At 38.2% G+C, this 21,837-nt stretch overlaps 1 protein-coding gene across 1 annotated transcript in view; it reads left to right on the forward strand.

Moving 5' to 3' along the window:
• cdh22 (cadherin 22) overlaps nt 1-21,837 on the forward strand; it is a 142,182-nt gene that overhangs the window by 96,626 nt on the left and 23,719 nt on the right. Inside the window, exons 5-10 of the mRNA XM_027279848.1 lie at nt 803-922; nt 3,681-3,848; nt 5,780-5,961; nt 7,537-7,793; nt 10,826-10,962; nt 20,061-20,182. Of these exons, the coding sequence (XP_027135649.1) occupies nt 803-922; nt 3,681-3,848; nt 5,780-5,961; nt 7,537-7,793; nt 10,826-10,962; nt 20,061-20,182 (986 nt within the window). The remainder of the gene's footprint in view (nt 1-802; nt 923-3,680; nt 3,849-5,779; nt 5,962-7,536; nt 7,794-10,825; nt 10,963-20,060; nt 20,183-21,837) is intronic.

A 21,837-nucleotide genomic window follows, 5' to 3' on the forward strand; every position in this document is an offset into this window, starting at 1 on the left:
CCGTTACTATGCTTATGAGTCCTTCTTACTGATGTCACACATTTCCTAGCCCACAACATTAACCTTATTGTGTACCTTAACTTTGTGTCTAACCCTAATGGGAATGTCTTATCTGTATTTTTCAAGTTTTTTAGTCTTATTATTATTGTTTTTTGTTTGTTTCTTTAGAGCCTAATTGGTTTCCCCTGACAGATTCAGCCAGCTTCTCTAGTTAACCTATCATCCACTCATTACCCTAAACTTAAGCACGTTCCTTCACAGTGCTTAAACCCAACTGCACTGCACTCACATACCTATCCCTAAACACTGCCCCACTCCTGATCCCCCTACCTACTTAAAATCTGATTTCCCATCATACGGGACCACTCTCTCAGAAGCAAGTGTAACACACTCGTGAAAAAAGGCTAAGCAGTTGTGCCTGGTCACAGTGGAGACCACACTGCAGAAGAGGCTGGGATCATTGGTCTATTTCCTGAAGTATAAGTGTCATTTTTTAATGTCTTAATTTTTATTTATTTATGTATCTTTTATATATTATATTACCTGTGCTGGTGCAACAAAAGCTCTACTGCCTTCCTTTTAACCTAATCCTAACCCAAACAGCGTGTGAGGAAAAGTGAGGATGAATAAAATATGAATAAATATAATACTAGTTTTATACACACACACTCTCTGTCCTTCCATGTACACAATACACAAACCTAACTAAATTCCAACACTTGTCTAAAGTTTTCCCAGTGGCCTCCTGGCTCATAAGTTTTTATTCTCTGTTTTTTGACATTATGTTGTCTCTTCTCAACAGGAGCGTCCGTTATGAAGGTCACTGCATCAGATGCTGACGACCCTACATACGGCAGCAGTGCCAGAGTGGTGTACAGTGTACTGGATGGAGAAAAGTTTTTCACAGTTGACAGGAACACAGGTAAGAACGATAAAGACAACACTCCCTACGTACGCCACTCTTTTCTTTTCATAAGATCCCCCAGTACCTAAAGCAATCTAGAGCTCAGAGACCATAAATCCCAGATCAATCAAAATTTTTGGCCAAAAACATAAAAATCAATTGGCCAGAAATAAACAGTTTTATAAAGTTTTAGCCAATATTAGCTCCTTCTAGCCAACACCATAAAATTCCATGTGGTTTAGATTGCTTGGCTCAACCTAGTGCTGCACCATCAAGCCTATCCTAACTAAATTTGTAAAATGAGGTAACATGCAATACCATTCAGTGAGAGAAACAAAAATGTGCTATCTGCAGGTATATTACATTTAACTGCTTTGGCTTTATTGTCACTTGCTTTATTGATTTTTTAGACTTTGCTGGTATCGACCAAATGTACTGGGTGTCCAGCACAGTAAAGCCTAAAAGTTCCCCAACTATAAGGATCAAAGAATATCATACTTGTCTGAGTAATCACCTAGCATTACATCAGAATCCTGGGTCATATATTTTTTCTCCATGAAGAATTTCCCTGAACTATATAATGGAAAAATCCCTATTCCCCAACTGGTCTGGGGCTTATAGGAGTGATATTGCCTGACCCATAATCCTTCAGGAGTAGCTTAGCATTGGTGTTGCCTTGGAATGCCCCTCCAGGGAAAAGCACTAAAATTTTAATGATTCTTTTTGGTCTCCACCACTTTGATTTGGTCAGCCTGGGAACGTGGATGATAAATGGCTCTGCCTTGGTGGGACTAGCCGGGAGACTGGATGGTTCATTCCAGCTTCTGCCTCACGACCTCCATTCCGCCCACCCCCCTCCTTTCTTTCCCCACTTTGTAGGCAGACAGGCCAGCCTAATAGGTGCGAGTCAAGGAGGTCAAAATAAGAAGGAGACAGAACAGCTGAGAAATCTGCCTCATTAATATCACTCTCACTCACTCTGACAACAAACTGAACAGCAATATCGCTGTGTTTTTTTGTTCTGTCGCTTTGGCCATGCTGGAATTGTCTGTAGGTGTTTTCTGATTATTTGAGTCAAGGGGGGTGATTTTACAAGGGCTGAACCATACACTGTAAATAAGGACATTTCCTCTTTTTATTTGAAAATACATCATCATTCAAGTAATTTAATTATTCATTTTAATACTGCGTACTAAAACACATTTACAGACATTAATGGGAATTCTATTATAGATTATTTTAATGCTGTTATAATAAAACAACACAAAAAAAAACATATATCTGTGTCTGCTGCCATCCAGAAACACCAGTATTCAGTATTGTATATGAACTGTGGTTTATGTATGTACTAGGTGTAAGCATGGTCTACACAGTGAGACACTGTACACTGTAAGAGGGCAGTGATACCTCCTGTAAAATGTCACTGCAGCTATATGTAAAGATCATCGGTTGCTGACAGTGTCAGAAGAAATTACAGTCTGACAGGATCCTTTCAATTATCATGGTACCCATCATGTACCCAGAGCATATCACTTGATTAAAATAGATAATGTTAAAACTACATGATATGCATTGGGATCTTGAGCACATAGACTGACTGCATTCATAAATACAGACCATGGTGACTCATCTGCATATAGTCTCCACCATGATGTTGGAGTAATGATGCTGTACTAGTTGTGAATGGGGGCTTTACTTTTGACAGCCCTGATTTAGATGCATCCCCTCTAGCCTTTTGTGGATGAAAGAGCATGTCATCTGCCTCCCTCCTTAACTCCAGCGCCGCATGTACTGTATTTTGGTTACTCACAGAACATGGCCCAAGGCTAAATGTGACTGGAATCAGTCAGTTGTGTACCCAACACAATGCAAACCTTTGGGAGTGAGACAGCACACCAAGCCCAGGAAATGCATTAATAGATTCCAGTGTGAAAAATCCCAAGGGGTAAAGTGGAATTATATTACTACTGCACAGTCAACCAGCCAGCATGTGATGCTGCTGCTGGGACAAGCAGCAAGGAAGCGATAACCAAAAAAAGACCAAGTTTTAGTCTGTGAGAGAATAAGATGAGATTAAAATGAGACCCAACAGTTGTGGAAGTTGTCTCACACCAATAATAACACAACATAATGATCCAGAAATCATCGTCTCAATCAATCACAATGAGCTGACCAAATCTATTTCCACAATGTTTATTTGAGTCACCTCAATTGTTTTTCAGTCATTTGTTGTTCGGCTGATCTCCACTTGCAAATTGGAAGTTGCCCTTTCATTACAGTTCTTTAAATTGGAAGACTAGCATGGCTTAACTCAGTCAACGGCCTGTTTTTGAACTGACCAATAACTCTGTTAAAATGTAGCAGAATGTGCACTCTGGAGTAAATGAAGCCATTGAAGCTCTCTGTGTGACTTCTATCTCACTCTCCACATTACATCACTTTCTCTATGTCCCTTACTTGCTCTTTGGAAATCCACTTCTCAGGTCTGATTGCAGTCCTACCCACCATGGAAGAGTTGTAATGCTGTTCAGGGTGGCTGAGGCTTGCCTTCATTCTGCCTCTATATATTATTCATTTTAATACAGCTCAGCCATAAAATGGTGTATACGCAGAGGCGCAAATATGACACTATCTCTTCCATCCAGTCACTCTGAGGAGGTGAAATGTAATGTGCTGCACTTGCGTCTCCATGATACAGTGCTAAGCAGAAGTTGATATTCTCTCTCTTCCTATCCCTGTTTCTCCTTGAATATCTCCTACATTCCTCAATCATTAGGGATCATCATGACAGCAGTGGCAGATTTGGATCGTGAGACACAGGATCGTTACGAATTGGTCGTCAAGGCAACAGACATGGCAGGACAAATGGGTGGTCTCTCCGGCTCCACCACGGTGACCATAGTGATCACAGACGTTAATGACAACCCGCCGCGCTTCCCACAGAGTGAGTGTCTCTCGTGCATTATCTTACTTTAGACAGAAAAAAACAGATGAAGAGACACACAAGGAGAAAATGGCACAAAAGAATGAAGAGTGAGAATTAAGAGAGGAAGGTACAAAATAATGAGTAAGGACACACTGACACAGAAACACTAATAAGATGATAAAAGATATATACTGTAGTTTGCAACCTACAGGCTGCTGACACCAATAAGCAATGGCAGCATCAGCATCCAGACTGAATGGCCTGCATGTAGTCTGAGAAAATCGCCTAACTTCAATTTATTGGCCCATCAAACCTTCAGCCCATAACAAAGTAGTCTATCAAATATGGAGAATTGACGCGTTCCACTGCACATTTGATCATTCTTTTTAAGCAAGACTCAAGAGAGGACTGAATCAATACTGCTGATTGTTCCCTCATAGTAATGTTATAGATTTATGATGGTAAGGTGTGTTTTGGGCTAAATGGTTTTCAGTGCACACATGCACAACAGGTTAAACCATTCAGCTAAAAATGCAATCTGTCACCTCACCACACGAACGCTATTTCATTTGAAAGATCTTATTTGGTGCAAACAGCTTAAGCTTTTTTTTTTTTTCTTTTTTTTTTGACGTAGTGCATTAGCAAAATTGCATGTGGCGCAATAAAAAAGTGGTAAGGTTTCACTCCTTTTAAAATGTCTGATTTCTCTTGCACTTAATGTGGTGTATCCTCCCAATTACATACATATCAACACAGTGTATGCTACCCCTGACTGAATAATAATGAGATTTATGAACAAAATGGTACTTTCCCTGCTTGCTTTCATTTCAACTTTTTTTATTTTGTCCTCTTTTTTGGAGATAAACCGTAACACTATTACTTTTGCTACAGCTGGAGGAGCACCATCTGACAGCCTGTTTGATTGTATTTGATATGTCTCCACGCACCTTTTCTTATTTCTGTATAAATCCTTTTTTTCATCTCAGTAAATCATATTTACCCACTCAGAGGGATAAACCCTGCAAGATTGTGGTGTCTCCAATCTATGGTATAGGGAATAGATAGAATTTGGAAAATGGCTTCATAAATAAGAAGCAAAGAAAGATGGCATACTGTATCTGCAAAGACTTTGATGTTTTCACATGATTTCCCTCTTGGGAACAATGAAGTTTTATCTTCTTACTTTTATCTTTTTATCTTGTTCATAATGAACTGCCAGATCTTATATTTTCTTCAGTCTGTTCTGTCATTTGAAATATTACTTCACATTTAGGATTCACACCATGTCCTGCATTCATACTCATGCTGCATAAGTACTTACTTTATATAATATGTGCTTTTTTTCCATTATTACAATTTCAATACTGTTTTATGTACATATTACATTAACCTCTTTATATTGTTTTATTTAAGAGTTTAAGTTAGTCAAATAAGTAGGACTAATGTTAAGTTATGTTAACTGTCAATGTACTGCAGTGCTTATAAAACATTGTGATTTATTTTGATAGAGGAAATTGTTGCATAAGGACAAAACATACTTTACTTTGAACACTTTTATATGAATGCAATAATGACACTGACAATAACCGCCTGCAGTTTATTTGTTGCTGTTCTTTCATTATAATCCCATCCCAACTTCATTTTTCCATTAACCGTCTTTTGCCCTCTTTATCTTTGTTACTCTCTCATCCGTTCCTCCTCCCACTTTTCAGTTTCTACTCCCAATCCATCTCTTCTACCAATATCCCCACTTCCCACCCTCCTTTTTCCACCTACGGCCATCCATCTATCTCTCCTCCACCGGTGTTCTTTTATCTTCTTTCCATGTTACCTTTGTCTCTCATTCTTCTTGTTTTGTGATGTCTACCTACAATGCTTTTGCCATTTTATCCCTCTGTTTCTTTGCTAAACTCTCGTTGTTTTATCTGTCCATGTACTCCATATACCAGAGATGTACCAGTTTTCATTGTCAGAGGCGGCAGCAGTGGGAACGCCAGTTGGACGCGTCATTGCCACGGATGCAGACATGGGAGAGAACACAGATATGGTCTATCTGGTCAAAGATGGTGGGGATCTCTTCAAGGTCACTACCGATGTTGAGACACAGGAAGCTGTCGTCTCCATCAAGAAGGTACGATTAACGTAATGCTGCCCTGCTGCTGTTGTCTGTTAGGCCAAGATTAACAGACAAGATTTCTTTTTTTTTCTTTTTTTTTCTTTATTCATGTTCAATTCATACAAATGCACAAAATGTTCACTCTTTTAAAACATAAATCCCCCATATTTAATCCAAACTCACCTAAACCCTAGCTAAGAGTAATTTATCTACTAGACAATTTTGTAAGTATCATCAATCTTATTATAGATTAAAATCAAACTATGGCTACTTTGTGCTGGCAGAGAACAAACTTGAACTCAAAAATTAGTAGCTACCATTACTGGACATACCAGTCACATTTCCTCTTGGTCTATGGTCACTGGCAAACCTAAAGGAGACTGCACGCTTCTTCCAGAAAAAAAATTAAACTCTGTCTCTACTCGTTCTCAGCTTTTTCAGTTGTTTAGACTGACTGAGGTGCCTTGAAAGGCAGAACTGTGGTCTGTCTCTGAGGCAACCCAAGGTCAATATCATCTTTATTTTGCTTCAGACAAACAGACTGACTAGCTCTCTGTAGAAGACACTGTACGTGACCTGTACTGACACACAATGTAACTTAAGTTACTTTATGTGTGCATAGTGTATTGTTTTGATCCATTAAAATCTTTCCACATGTATAGATTGATGAAGAATGACCTTATTTGGACAGTAGCTCTAGTAAGGATAAATGCTCTCTGCCAGGAAGAAGAATTAAGAATTGGGTTAGCACCTATGCAGTGATTCACTTGTACTGCTGATCTATTCTTCTCAACCGGCTTTCAATAAATAATACTGTGTAAGTCATCAAGGTCTCCTGAGAACTTCTTCAAAGTGCAACTGAACCATCTCTCACCAGACTTCCCATCACATCAACTCCCAGATAAGTCTGTCTTGTCAGTAGGCTGAACAGTTTTTAGAACTAGCTCAGAGAGAAACTCAAGGTGTGCTGTATAGAGAAAGAGAGAAGACTGTTCTTTGATTATTGATGATCATTAGTTGCTCTCCATAAGTACAACTGCTTTCAATTTGTTTTCCCATTGCAAGAAATGCAGAATGCTAGCAGTATTATTTCAGCGTTGAACGTACAGTATATCAGATTTAATCTTCATGTCAGTCTAAAAAAAGGTAATGGTTAATTTTAGTTAGAGTACTTACATGTAAAGTATTGCATACCCCTAAACCCCTGATATACACGACAATGTGCTAGCACTGTCATGGTCCACAACCACTGTAAATATCACCTGCCAGGAAGAAGAATTGGGAATTTAGTTTGTATCTACACAGTAAATGTTACATCAAAGTGTGACATGGCACTCAGCCAGTAGTATTTCAGTGGACTATCCACAATGTGGCTCCATCATTCTAGCTACCACTGGTGATGATCTAGTGATTAGCCGGTAACTATCACTTCGAACAAGAATGGAAATGCATTGGCTCATTGCTGCCACCAATGGCTACAAGCAATATTTCAACAGTATATTCTTATACATCTGTATTTCAGGACTCATGTCTTCATTTTAAATAGCTTATTGTGTAATGAAACAAAATATTTCGTCATTTGTTTTTCAGCCACTGGACTTTGAGAGCAAGCGCACACACAATGTCGTGGTGGAGGCAGTAAATAAGCATGTTGACCCTCGCTTCGTGGACCTGGGTTCCTTCCGAGACCAGACCATTGTCCGGGTCAGTGTGTCGGACATAGATGAACCACCCATTTTTCAACCAGCAGAAGGCGCTATCATGGAAGTGCAGGAGGATGCCAAAGTAGGAGCGCTTGTTGGTATCGTCACTGCCAGGGATCCAGATGTGAAGAATAAGCCTGTCAGGTACGATGATGTACTGTAAGGTTATGGTTAACTTTTAGTCACACATGTAAAATGTTGCATAGTGTTGACGTTTTCTTGGAACAAAATAACATATACTGTCTGTATATATAACAGAAATAACAGAAGACAATGCCTTAACACATTTACGGCCCACAATAAATTTTGTGGCTCGGAGGTAGAGCGGGTTGTCCACAAATCAGAAGATCGACATTTCGATCTCCAGTTCGATCCCCTCCAGTCTGCATGTGGGGGTGTCCTTGGACAAGATACTGAACCCCAAATTGCTCCAGAAGGCTGTGCCATCGGTGTTTGAATGTGTATGAATGGTTAGCTCCTCAAAATGATGAGCAGTTGACACCCTATATGGCAGCCAATACCATCAGTGAGTGAATGTGTGTGAATGGGTGAAAGAGATACAAATGGAAAAGCACTTTGAGTGGTCGAAAGACTAGAAAAGGCGCTGCATACGTACAGTCCATCCATTTACCACAACTACTGTTACTTCAAATATGATGAATAAAGCAAACTGTTTTGAAGGATTGTTTCTGACCCAAGAGTACTGGAGGTTGTACTGGAGGGCATGTGCGATTTGATTTGGTAATAATATTGAAATGACTATAAATGAAAATCTTTTGGCTGTGTTAAAATGTGACATAAAAAAAAGATGAAAATGTAGAGATAATATTAAAACAGTAGATACTCTAGGTACACAACTGCTTTTCCCAGCAGCCTGATGAAATATATCAACCAAAACATTGGCGATAAAATACTGCTGTGGAAAGGTTACTGCTAAGTATTAATAACAGCATTACAAAGCAAGGTTTTGCATGTCAATGAGTACTTCATGTTTATGTTGCTTGGACCGGACAGTGCAACATTGTTAACCATTCCACAAGCCCACTATCATGCATCTACTATATGCTACTTTAACAATGTGGACACATTGTAATTAAAACAAAATTTCATACTTTGAAAAATGGAACTTTAAACAACTATAACTCACAAGCCACAATAGGCAGCTGACTTAAGAGCAAAATCTTTTTATTTAACAATTCCTTTTGAAGATGGAGTGAAAGCCCAAGCAAACAGTGAACAGAGGGACTTGTACAATGGATGAAGCTGTAGTGTACGTCTCTTTTTTCTTTCCGACCACTGTGTGTGATAAAAAACAATATCATCTGGTAATCTTCTGTAGCAAGGTCTACAGTTTATATGTCCTCAGAAGAGCAGTTGTAGTGTGAGAGGGGAATGTAGATAAGGGCTAAGACAGTCTCACTGATGGAGTATACAGCGACACACGCAGTGCCTGTGCAAATTACCTCCATTAAAAATGCATGAGGCTCAGAGTTGCAGGTGTAATAAAGTGCAACACAATGGCAGCGTTGTCTTTCACCAGTGTCTTGGTAGCCTGGGGCTTTAAGTGTGAGATACGTGTGCAAGCATATATAAGTGCATGTGTTCATGTGTGTGTGAGTTATTGAATATGTGAGTTATTGACACGGAAGGAGAGATTTTGGCCAGAAGCCACCACTTGGCCAGGGGCCACCTATTGGGCAAAGTTAGCGAACTTAATCCCTCTGGCATCAGGCAACACGCTGCCTTTGAATTGTGCATTATCATGCTGTTATTTGCTAAGTGATGATGTTTTAGTTCAAAATATTCTTTTACTGTGAATTTCATTCATTTTTATTGGTGTGAGATTATTTCTGGCTCAATAAAAACAAATCTGCAAATGGAATCCGCTCCTCATGTAAGAACAAAAAACGGTTTCAACCCGGTTATCAAACGACTGACAGACAGACTTGTCAAAAGATGATCTTATACAAAACAAATGAGATAATAGTATTGTAGTAAAATCGTTGTAGTTTTAAAGACATAGATACTGCCTTATCTATCTAACAGGGATGTGGAAAACCATGTGTATAAAAGCCATGTTTGTGTTTTGTGATGCAGACAGATTGACAGATCGAACCCCACAGTCAGCCAGAGCCTTTCTGTGGTGGACTGTGGAGTTTGCATGTTCTCCGTGGGTTTTCTCCATCTTAAAGTCATTAGGTTAAGTGGTAAAATCTAAAATTGCCCATAGGTGTGAGTGTGAGTGTGAAAGATTGTTTGACTCTATGTGTCAGCCCTGTGATAAACTGGTGGTCAATGGCAAAAGTTGATTTTCAACATGCAGAATTTCAACCATAGGTTATTATGAGGTCATTCTATCCAAATCTAGTTACACCCTAACTTAAAAAAAGAGTAGAGAGAGAGAAATATTTGTCCTCCTGAGGTTGATTATTGGAATCAGTTTAATTTATTGACATCTGCTGACTTTAACTGAATTCAGTACAAATGTAAATTAAATGTATTTTGCTCTTCTCCATACCATATATGATGGATATGGGGCTCTTGACATTATGTTTTTTTATTTACAACTTGTGACCATCATTCCCATGAGACCTGGAAGAATGCTGCCTGGCATCTTTGTCAGAGGGGCCTTAAACCTTATAGTGCCCACGATACTTTATTATGGTTTATGTGGGCATGAGTAGAGTCAGCCAGCTGTGTGTGATAGGGGAGAGAAACTAAGAACAAAGAAACCTTTCAGCAGCTTTTTGTTGACTCACCAATATTTTCAGAGCACAAAGTACCCCAAAGAAGGAAAGATGCATTTGTGGTTTTTCTAGAGTGCACAATAAAAATTTAATGTTTTTTGTATTACTGTGATTAGGCAAAGAAAGAGAGACTATATACCTGCTTGCATTCCAGGGACACGTGATATGAGGGTCACAAGACATGTGACAAACTTTCAGTGAATGGCTTTAAAATATAAGTACTTTAACCCTGGTCCCTTCAGTATGAGGTGTTATTATTCAGTGTAGCCAAAGTCAACTCAAAAGTCCTTGTTAAGTTCTTTAAAAAATACCTCAATTAAATTACTCCACATTTGAAATTCATGTATAACTATTGATTCTCTCTCTTTCTTCTCAGTTACTGCTTCTTTTTCTCAACGTCTACGTCTTCTTTTTTTATCTGCTGTTAAGGTTTTCCATTGATCGAACCACAGACCAGGAGATGATCTTCCATATTGATCCTGATTCAGGTGCCATCACACTGGGAAAGATTTTGGATCGAGAAACCGCAGGCTGGCATAATATCACTGTGAAGGCCGTAGAAGCAGGTACATTGCTCTCCATTTTAAATTGAGCGTATCACTGGTAGGATTTGTACATCGGCAGACTGCTTGGACTAATGTCATATTATTTATTATCAAGTGACTTTTTCATCTTGCCAACATTTCTGAAAATTGCTGAAAATACTCTGTAAAAACCCATTTCAACAGTTATGCACAACTGACAACACAAATTACAATCTTAGCCAAATTGTTTTCACTCTGTCTGAAATATGTGGTTCTTAAGCAATTAAAAAAAGCCTTTAAGAAATGCGCCATCACCAATACAAAAATGAATGCACCAACAAAACAGCAATGAAACGAACATGTAATTAAAATTCATCTTTACAGTATAATCTTTCACAATTACAGTTAATGTACTGTAGCAGTCATTTACTTCTTCTCATCTCTCTGGAAATATGAACAGAACAGAAATTAGATTTGCTCTAAAGGAGAACACTTGCAGCAAATAACAGGCCACAAATACATTAGCATAAAGTAAAGATAAAGTAACCATACAAAAGTAAAGATACAGTTACAGTATGAGAACTAAACAAATAATAAAGATACAAATACAGCAATACAAATAAAACACAGCAACAAACCCAAATGTACAAGTCATACATCACAAAACAACTTTCTTTAGAACAAGATATTTCAAATTGCTCTAATGATTGGCAAGCTTTGTCTACACCCAATGCCTGCCAGTGATGGAGACTGTACATGTTGAATTAGCTGTCCAACATTTTCCAACTCCCACTAGGGGTGATAAGAGGTGACAGACAGCCTCACACTACTGTGCAGCATTAGCTACAGAGGCTTTTGGCACATTTTCAGCAGCAGAGTGTTGTGGCTTTTAGCTTTGAGAAAGACAAGGAAAGCAATGCACGATAGTAGAGCAGCACTTAAGTAGACAAGAGTTTGTAGTAAACAAAATATATCATCTGAGAACAAGGAAAATATATTAATAACTTATGGTAGATAAGACTAGATAATATACATATACTACAATATTCTGCATTTTATGGGAGATGCACTGGTGCTTGTTTGACTTTTATTACATCATTAGAAAACACAGCAAATAAGTTATTTTTGGATTAATTTATTGCCCTAGCACTTGTTAGACCTGTCAATCAAGGAATTTGATGTTTGGGCTACTGTTTAAATTACAAAGAGGTTTAGGAAAAGATCATATGTAAGTTGGTTGGTTGTATTGGCACTTCCGAACAACTATTGGACAAATGGGCTTTTCATTGCTTGTCTTAGAGCTGACAAATGAAGGAAGGGCTTACATTTTTTCATCTCATTGGCTTATTTTGTCATTACAAAGAGAATGAAGAAGATAATAACCTGAAGGAGCTGGGAATATCATCACTGTACATGGCTCAGCTTCATAAGTAAAACATCTGGTCAGCTGGAAACCTGCACTGATCTGGTTTTTCATATGTTCTGCCAACCCATCAAGGACATTGAAGTCCTCTGTGGTAGCCTTCAATGCACCAACATCTTTGTAATACCAGCATGAAAATGCATGAACTGCCATTGTTCAGATGACCCATTATTCTGAAACCCCAATATCCCAAAAAAATGTCCCATTGGACCAAAAGACCATTTTTCAAACAGCCCTAAAACAAAAGCCCATAGCTGTGAAGGCCAGGTTTTCTGAAAATACACATGGCCTTTTTATCTTACTGTATTTGGATGTGCAGGAAAGGATAAAGTCATGTGATCTTCATCAGGTGACCTTCATCATCATGGTAACAATAGTGAGGTAACGAAAATAAATGTGGTTATTGTTGTGTTGCAGTTTGATTAGTTTCAGGCACCAAATTCACTTGGATAGCTTTAGGAAAATATCAAAGTTTTGGATTAAAAAAAAGTATGTTATTTGCATCAGGAAAGTTAGCAGAGTGTGTATTTTTGGAGCAACGGGCCTTCAGAGCAATTAGCGTTTGTTTTCAGAATAACTGTCGGACAAATGGGCTTTGGTACTGCTGGGGTTTTGTAATAATGGGCTGTCGGAAAAATGGCATGCCAAACAAAAAATAGCAATAATTTTATCGCTTGTCGTAGAGCTGACAAAGATAGAGGTAACATTTTTTTTTTTCATCTCATTGGCTCATTTTGTCTTTGCAAAGAAATGAAGAATGTAATAACTTGGGGAGCTGGGAAGTTATTACTATACCATTAGAAGTAAACTTGAGAAAGGAGGAGGCCTGGTATTCCCCACTTTTTCAATCTCATATAGATGAAGTGATTTTGGGATTGCAGTGAAAGCAGAAGAGATTGCATTCTGCATCTAACTAGTATTTGCAATCGCACACAAGAACAAAAAAAAACAAAAAAAACAATGCACATAAAGAAAGCTGATTTTAAAAAGTCTTCATATTTGTTCCTCTCTCATATAACTGCAGACTGTGATTACTCTGATAATCAATACAGCCCAAACTGAATAGTAAGCAGTCTCACCCGACACAGACATTAAGACAAAATTAGACTAGAGTCTTTTTTTTTTTTTGCTATAATTCCCAGAGCAATTTGGGTGCTTTTGTGCTTTGCCTCTTTGTGCTTGGCATTATGTCATAGGCACATTTTAATGTTAATTGAACATTTAAAGCGGCCCTAACCCCTCCAGTATCAGACATAAACACATGCCTGCACTTCATAGATAAAGCCTCTCACATTGCCTTCCAAGGAAATATCCGGACGGACAGAGTCACTGGTCAACACCATCAGAATTCCCATCCAGAAATATTTCTTTATCGCCTGTTTGCTCATGAGTCCTGAGAGCTGTAGATGCACAGACAGGAGACAGAAAAAAAAAAGGAGAGGCATAAAAAGAATAAAAAAGGCCACATGAGAAATGGGGATAGAGAGGCGGTGGGACTTGTGAAGCAGCTAGCTAGAGTATTTTAAGAAAGAACTTCATTTTCTCCATAATGATTTTGTTCTTCTTTTTTTTTCCTTTTTCTTTTTTTTGGGTCCCTCTGCTCATTAAGGCTGGAGAGCCACAAGGTCAACTTGTCTGAGGACATTGTTAAAACTAGAGTTTTGTGGCACAACCCTTAATTATTCCCCCAGTCCATTACTGACCTGTGAACTATCGTATTGCCACTGTATCAGTATTGGACAAGTAGCAACATCTTTCTGACATCCTCGGAGTCTGTGCCCTAGGATTAACCCCGGCTACAAAACTGCAAGAAAAGCAGTAAATCTCAATTGCCGCATATGGGTATGGGTAAAGATGTTTTAGTTCAAGTGCAGCTATGAGCAGACCACACTGTGATGATACCCCACCGATCAAAATACACACACATGCACACACGGCATGTCTTCAAATTCACCCAGTTAAAAGTACCTATAGCATCTCTTCCTGCAGACATTGTCACTGTAAAGGAGGAAACAACCTCTCATCTGTATAGTACTTGTCTTCCTTCCACAGAACAAAGAACCCCCTGAGTACGGGAGCAGCATTTAACTGCACTGTCACTAGCCGTGGTACTCGTACTTCCTGACAGTCTCCTCCATAGAAACATATCGGTGTAAGTTAGAGTGACATATAATTTTCGAGAACTGATAGCAAGTATGATATCACCTTGCAAAACTGCTTTTTTGCTCAGACAGGTAGGTGGAAAAAAAAAAGAGCATCACCCTAAGGGCAAAAAGATACCGAAGTAGCTGGAAAGTCTTTATCTCTTGCACTGTTGCGGTGAAGAGACATTTTCTACTGCATAACTTTTCTCACTTGGTGTCTGGCAAACAAATGCACACTCTTTGATTTGTTTCCCCCGTTAGAACATTATTCTCTCTGACTCCAAATGAATCACACACTTGTTGCAACATTGTGAAGCGAGATAAGTGTCTCTTTTCAATCAAAGTTGAAAAATGCTAAAGAAAAATGGATCTGAAAATATAAATAATAAATAAGTAAATCCTATATTTGGACTACAAAAAGCGGTTCACAATAAACTGGAGTTAAAAATGAGATGATTTGGTCAGAAAAGAACAGAACATGGGATGTTGTTATGCACTAGAGAGAGAGTTTAAAGTGCTCTCTGTGGATGAGTGGTTGCTATTGTGGTGAAAAACACATCTCTGGGGAGACATAATAATACGTAATCAGGGTCCAGAGGTTGTGACCTGGCCAGTGTGTGGTGCTGGTCTGTCCTGTTATATATCCACTCACATGTCCTTACACTGCTGTCAGTGTAGTTGTGGAGGTGGATGCAATCCTGAATACTCAAACAGTGGGTGTGTTGTTTATCTGTTGGAAGATTGACAATGATAATTAATTTGTCAAATAGCGGTCAGTCATAGTATATTGTACTGAGTGTTGGTGGGAATTTTCTGGCACTGAAAGTCTCAGAGGTGATCACTTGCATTGGTTTAGTCTAAGAATATTGTAAAGATGAATAGACGTGTCACTGTCATCAGGTTTGTTGTGTATTGATGTGCTGTACTTGGATGAATATGGAGTGAACCTTTTGTTTGGTTGCCTCATCATCTGTCCCTTGATACTTCAGACCCCGTTCAGTGAATTTTGATGATGCACAGATATGAGTGCAGCTCATAATCTCATTACTGCACTCATTACCATTACATGTTTGACTGTTATGAAACTTGAGGAAATCATCCATCTTGTGTTCAAGTATAAGACCTTCATTGATTGGTAAATAAATAATGACAACAAGGTACATACAGTGTGCCAAAACAACGGTGAGCATGATGAGCCAGTGTTTTTCTAAGGTTTCATTAAAGTTGGACAGATTCCTTATTCAAAATTACATCCAAAGTCCACAGTAACCTGATAAAAGCAGAGAGAATGATCACATTTTTTCAGTAGCTATCTTTAATATGCAGAGAAGGCCTCCACCAGCGGGGAATCAGAACAGCATATGATTCTGGAGGGTTGGAAAATATCTTCACAGGAAAGCATATGAAGAGTTTTTCTAAACTTGGATTACACTTCATTGCCAAGACCAAAAAAAAAAAAAAAAAACACATCTATTGCATGATGGAGCCCATTCACAGTTTTCAGTCACCAACAGAGGTGTGCTGGCAGAGACACTGCGAGGTTATGATCATTTTCAGTTTATTTCTCAGTTTTCAAACAAACAGAGTATGTTGAAGATCCCCTTCACGGAAAGGGCAACTCTGACAGCATTTCCGTTATATGAGAATGGCATTATCGTTTGTTACATCATGACATGTTGTGGCTTTACATCAGCACACATTAAGGCATCTCACTCATGAAGACTGAGTGGATACTTCAGAACAGTGAGAAGATTGTTTGATTAATAAGGCATCAATTAGTAGCGCTTTTCATGTAGAGTTTACTGCATGTATATGGGTTGCTCTAATTGGTTGCTTGGTTGATCAGTTTCTTATCCCACAAGCTGTCTGTCAGATGGTGTATGGTGTATTATGATTCATGTTAACATTGGGAGAAGTTGTTTGCGTTCAGTTGGCGTTTAAATGCAAAGTCTTGCTCCAATTTTATGTATTTGTTCAGGTGTTATACGTGTAGTGAGATTGTTGTTTGCGTTCAATTCATCCTAGAATTTTTATTTATTTATTTTTGTCATGAAAATGAACAAAAAGCAGCGTAGAGAAAACCTTTGCATTCAGAGGCATATTTTGAATCTCCTTGGTGTTTGAGACATGTGTATCCCCAGTTGCTAAACCTGTTTAATCTTGATAGTGGTGAAAATGACTTTCTTTATTTGCTGGCTGAATATTGTAATGGAAATGAGAAGCTGTCACTGCATGTGAGAATCAGCACATGAATCTGTTCGCTGTTGTGGAAACATTTGTCTTTGATAAGGGGCAATTTTGTTTTATTTTCTTCTTTTCCTTTAGGTATATTCCATATAGTCCAACAGATTTACTGAATATATTCAATTATTTGGCACGTTTTGTAGGCTTTGAAATGTTTTGTTTTGTTTTCATGGGGGGGCATTTTAATACGGACTGTTTGGTTGAAAGCTGGTGGGACTGTGTAATATTGGAACTATACAACTGAAGAAAAATGACCGTAATACTTTGCAGCCTTCTGTGCCTACATGGTCAGGCCTCTGGCTCAGTAAAGAGACCATTCAAACACTTTTGTATTCCATGTTCCACTACTGAAAATACTGATATTGTAAACAAAACCATTTCCTTCAGCAAAGAAGATGAACGATTTGGTCACAAGGAGCACACACATCCACACTACTGCATGCAGACATGCACATGTATGCAAAGTAATGCACTCGCACACTCTCACATCCTCTATCTGTCTTCCCTGAAGTTATGTCAGTGTAATTCAGTGCCTTAGAGATCTACTATACAGTCATTCTGAAAGATTCGTAACAGCTGGTGAGTGCCGCACAGATGCAGAGCATGCCAATAATCTGTTGAAATCCTTTTATTCTTCTTCTCTATCTGCAGACAGATTTAGAACAGCGCCACTTGGTCCAGATGAATGAACCTGTCTCACTGAATAACTCTTTTTCTCCATGGAAAGAGTTTGGGGTGGGTAGAGGCGGGGGATTCCCACATTGTTTCATCTGTTTTCAATTCTGGGAATTGAAATGTAAAATGTGTAACATCTGATGATTGCTGATTTTCATTTTGGAACAGTGGGGACAGGAGCATAATGTGAAGACGAAATTAGAAGAAGAAAAAGAGAGGAGATATATAGCACTGGTGGAGCTCTCTGTGCGTTTATGTTCTTGCTGCTCTGGCAAAAAGCAGTCATTAAAACCCTGCATTGATGTGAGGATTATGCTATTAGTTGAGACCAGCATTCATTAGCAGCTGTGCCACTGGTGGGCAGAACTGTGTGGTGAGATATAGAGCTTGGGACTTTGTCTGCAAAAGACTGTTGATTATCGACTTGCCTGAGTCTCTTTGGTAAAAAACTGTCTTGTCCCTTTCTTCTATCTAGCCTCTGTAGGAGCTCACCTGCATGCTATCTCTCCATTTCTATCATCTGCCTGCCTGAGTTCACTCATAGGTTTCTATTATACATTTTTAATTTGTTTGTAAAGTTTACCCTTGACATCATCTTGTCGCAAATTGCTGAAGCCAGACAATCCAAATGGGCAGCAAAGAGGAAAAACTGGGTGGGACTGAGTGTGAGGGAGATTTATCATTTAGAGCAAACACGCCCCCAAATATGTCACTCTTTAACCTTTAATGTCTTCTTTATGGAACAATAATTGTCTGAAGACACAAATTAGTGGAGAGAGGACAACTTAACCAAAGTAATTTTCAACCATGAAGGTGATCTTTCTCTGACCTTAACCTTGACCATAACATTTCCCTGAACTGAGTAATTGTAGTTGCCCGAATGTATCCACACAAGTATGGGCATTTAGCTACAGGTTACTATATCTAATAACGAGTAACAATAGCTCACTGTTCATTGAAATTGCGAACACTGCCCTAAATCACTTGATGATGTTAATTTAGTTCTCACATATACTGTACATGCGTAAGTAATTTCACAAAATAAAAGTTTGCTTAATGATCTGCAATATTTACATAATTACAATAATTTAAATTGATCCAGTTGAGCTCTTTTTACTACACAGGTTTGTGTGTGTTTTTGTAACCATTGGATTTTTGTTGGAGCTGCATGTTGTTAGATTTTCTGTAGTTTGCATGAACTGTATGGTGACAGCTGTGTATACTGATTTATTCATAAGCAATGTACTCTAATTAACCAGTCCAGCACTTCATGCAACCACATCACTCAATGCAGAGGCGATGCTCTCTTTCCCTCTCTCTCTCTCTCTCTATTTCTATTTCTATTTCTCGAACACACCTTTCACACGCACACATGCATATGCACGCACGCGTGCCAGGCCTCTGGCTCCCTTCTGTACTGTACATAGTGTTTTATGAGTAAAATATAAATTCCATCAGACATTATCCTATGATTAAGAATGGGAATTACGATTCAAGGAGAAGTCGAGCTAATTTGAAGTGGGTTTTGAATGTACTAATTACATAATCTCCTTTACTCCCACGTTTACATTCTGGCCCATTAAGAAACATATCTTGAGAGTGCATTGTGGTGTTATTTCTTGCATTTTATTGAGTTGAAAATGGCATGAGAAATACAATTTAGCGTACTATATTTGCAATTTTGTCAAAAGCATTTATTTGTCATTATCAGTGCGCTGGGGTCTACCACTTGCACTCAGACTATTAAACAGCTAAATACTGTGGTGTCATTATCTGATAGCGAGGACCTAGAGACAAAAATGGCATCTTTGGTACAATTTTCATGTCACTCACTGGTGCCAGAAAGTGTTGTTCAGGTAATGGGTGCAATTTGTGGAGACATTAGATTAAAACCCTCCAGCACTTAGTGACAATGCCAAACCAACTGTCTGCTTCCTTGTGGAAAATTACATCCATCTGACTCTCTGAGTCTTGTTTCACTCATATTGGAGACAGACAAGAAAAGCACTGAGCATTGTGCCGATTATGGACTCTTAAACATTGTCTACACACCAGCCTCGTACAGCAAAATGAGCATGTCAGCTGCATCTGCAGCCCTCTTATCGATGTCTACACTGGATCTGTTCAGGCAAAAGGCTTTTGGTCAGTTGCATTTTGTTTCAGTTCAATACACAATCCCTGTAGTTACACAGATAAGTAATGAAAACTGAAATGTAAAAATAAGCCTTCGGTTTCAGTAAAGCACAAGAGAAAAGTGACTCATTTTCCAGCCTGGGTAGACAGCTTTATTGATTTAAGTAAACAAAAAAAGATACTATGTGTATATATATATATATATATATAGTAACATATATACACATAAGATGCACAATTTCAGTGTAGATGGCCTGTTACTTGAGAAACACTCCAACTGAGATCAGAACCTCAGTTGTTCAGTTGCCAGACACTGGTGTTATGTGTGGCAGCCTTACAATTGCTCTGATCCAACCACTGTAGTCATTTTGATTTGTTTCACACTGTGGGTGACTTAACATATATTGTTGAAAATGCAGCTAAAATATCACGCAAAGCTGTATCTGCCACAGCTCTTTATCCTGATAGTTATGTGTCTAGACAGGTTTAGTTCATATGTTTTCTTTCTGTTTCTCCTGTAGATAACCACACCATGGCGTCCCATTCAGCAGTGAGTATTCGGATTCTGGATGTAAATGACAATCCTCCTGAGCTGGCCACACCGTATGAAGCTTCTATATGTGAAGATGCCAAGCCAGGCCAGGTAAGCTTTTTAATCTTTTGTAAAGTAAATCTTGTAAATCTTGAAAAATGATAATTGTACTGATCAAGCTAGTGGAGCTTCACGGATTAATCCCCCATTTCATTGGTGTTGATGATAATGAAGACAGGAGTTTGGGCAAATACCAAAGCAATAATATGTTATTTAGCATCATTAGAAAATACGATTTGTATCCATGCCAAAAACAATCATATTATCTGTGGGTAATTCAGTTTAAAAGGCAGCACCAAAATAGCTCACAATACACACAGTATTGACCATAACATTTATAAGTATACAAAACTCATAGCTAATTATTGATGTGAAGTGAGCTGAAGTGTTCTCAGCTGTGGGTGGTATATTATAACATCTGTGATTTTTATTTTTATTTTTTTTCTTCTTGCATTGTATACATTAATCACTATAAGACTGTAGGTAGATGCGGATATATTGAAACAAGCATTCCACTCATTAAACAACACTAAAGTTCCTATTTAAACCAATATACATGTTACATAAGGTATAATTAAAGTAAACACATACTGTACATAAACACCTTTATTTTAGTAACATGTTACATGTTAATCATGTTTTCAATTATACCCATAAGCCGAGTTGTTTGAAGTTGGTCACTCAGGCAGGCAGAATTAATTATTAAGATATGAAAAGATATGTTTCTTGAGTCCATCTTTACTAAAAATATGGTTAGACAGAGGAACTGTGTGAACCAGTATACTTTCTTCTCTGAGCTTATTTGATTTAGACTAAATTTGTGAGATATCAGCATGGTCTCTAGTTAGTAAAATGTCAGGAGTAAAAATAACATTGTCATCTATGTGCCAGTGCATTGATATCAGAAACCTAAAGACCATATCACAGTATATTTTTGTATGTTGAACCTCCACAGTATCTGTGATTGGAGTAACATACATGTACTAGCATTTCCTCTCACGACCTTCTTCAGAAAACACAAGTTGATCAGGTGTCATAACATGATCACAGATAAATGTATTATCCCTCTCACCTGAGTGAGTTCTACAGTATCTACTGAAGAAGGCCTTAGGATATGGTGAAATACTCCAGAAAAAGCCAGTAAGTGAACTTTGAGTTTAGAATGTTTTTTCTCTCATTATTCCCGCAGTATTCACATGTATTGATTTTTTTTGCCACCCCTCCTACTCACCAACCTATGTCTAGTCTTTCTGTAACTACCTTATTAAGTGAATCGTTTTCAATTGCACACTATTATCTGACTCTTCATACCAAAGGACATTTAAAAATTTGGGGCAAGGGGACACTTTTTCACAGTGAAAATGTGTCCGAATAATAGCCATAAATGACAAAAATTTGGCAAAGAATATATTTATTCTGTCTGTTTTTTTTTTTCATGCTGGATGCAAAATAAAAGTCAGTAGTGGCTAATATTTCACCGGTTTCACCGTGAAATAGATGAGATTTGGGGAATTTGAATGAAAACATTGTTTGTATAACTATTTTGGCTGACAAAATAAGTTTTATGCGTGCCATTTAAGATACTCTTCATAACAGACATCAATTATTTCCATCATTACAGAAGTCAGAGAAATGTTCTAATGGATTTTATAGCAGTTAACATAGATTAACATAAATTCCTTAATGGCAAACAGGTGACAAAATTA

Source organism: Larimichthys crocea, chromosome VI (assembly GCF_000972845.2).
Source record: "Larimichthys crocea isolate SSNF chromosome VI, L_crocea_2.0, whole genome shotgun sequence".
Taxonomy (NCBI): Eukaryota; Metazoa; Chordata; class Actinopteri; family Sciaenidae; genus Larimichthys; species Larimichthys crocea.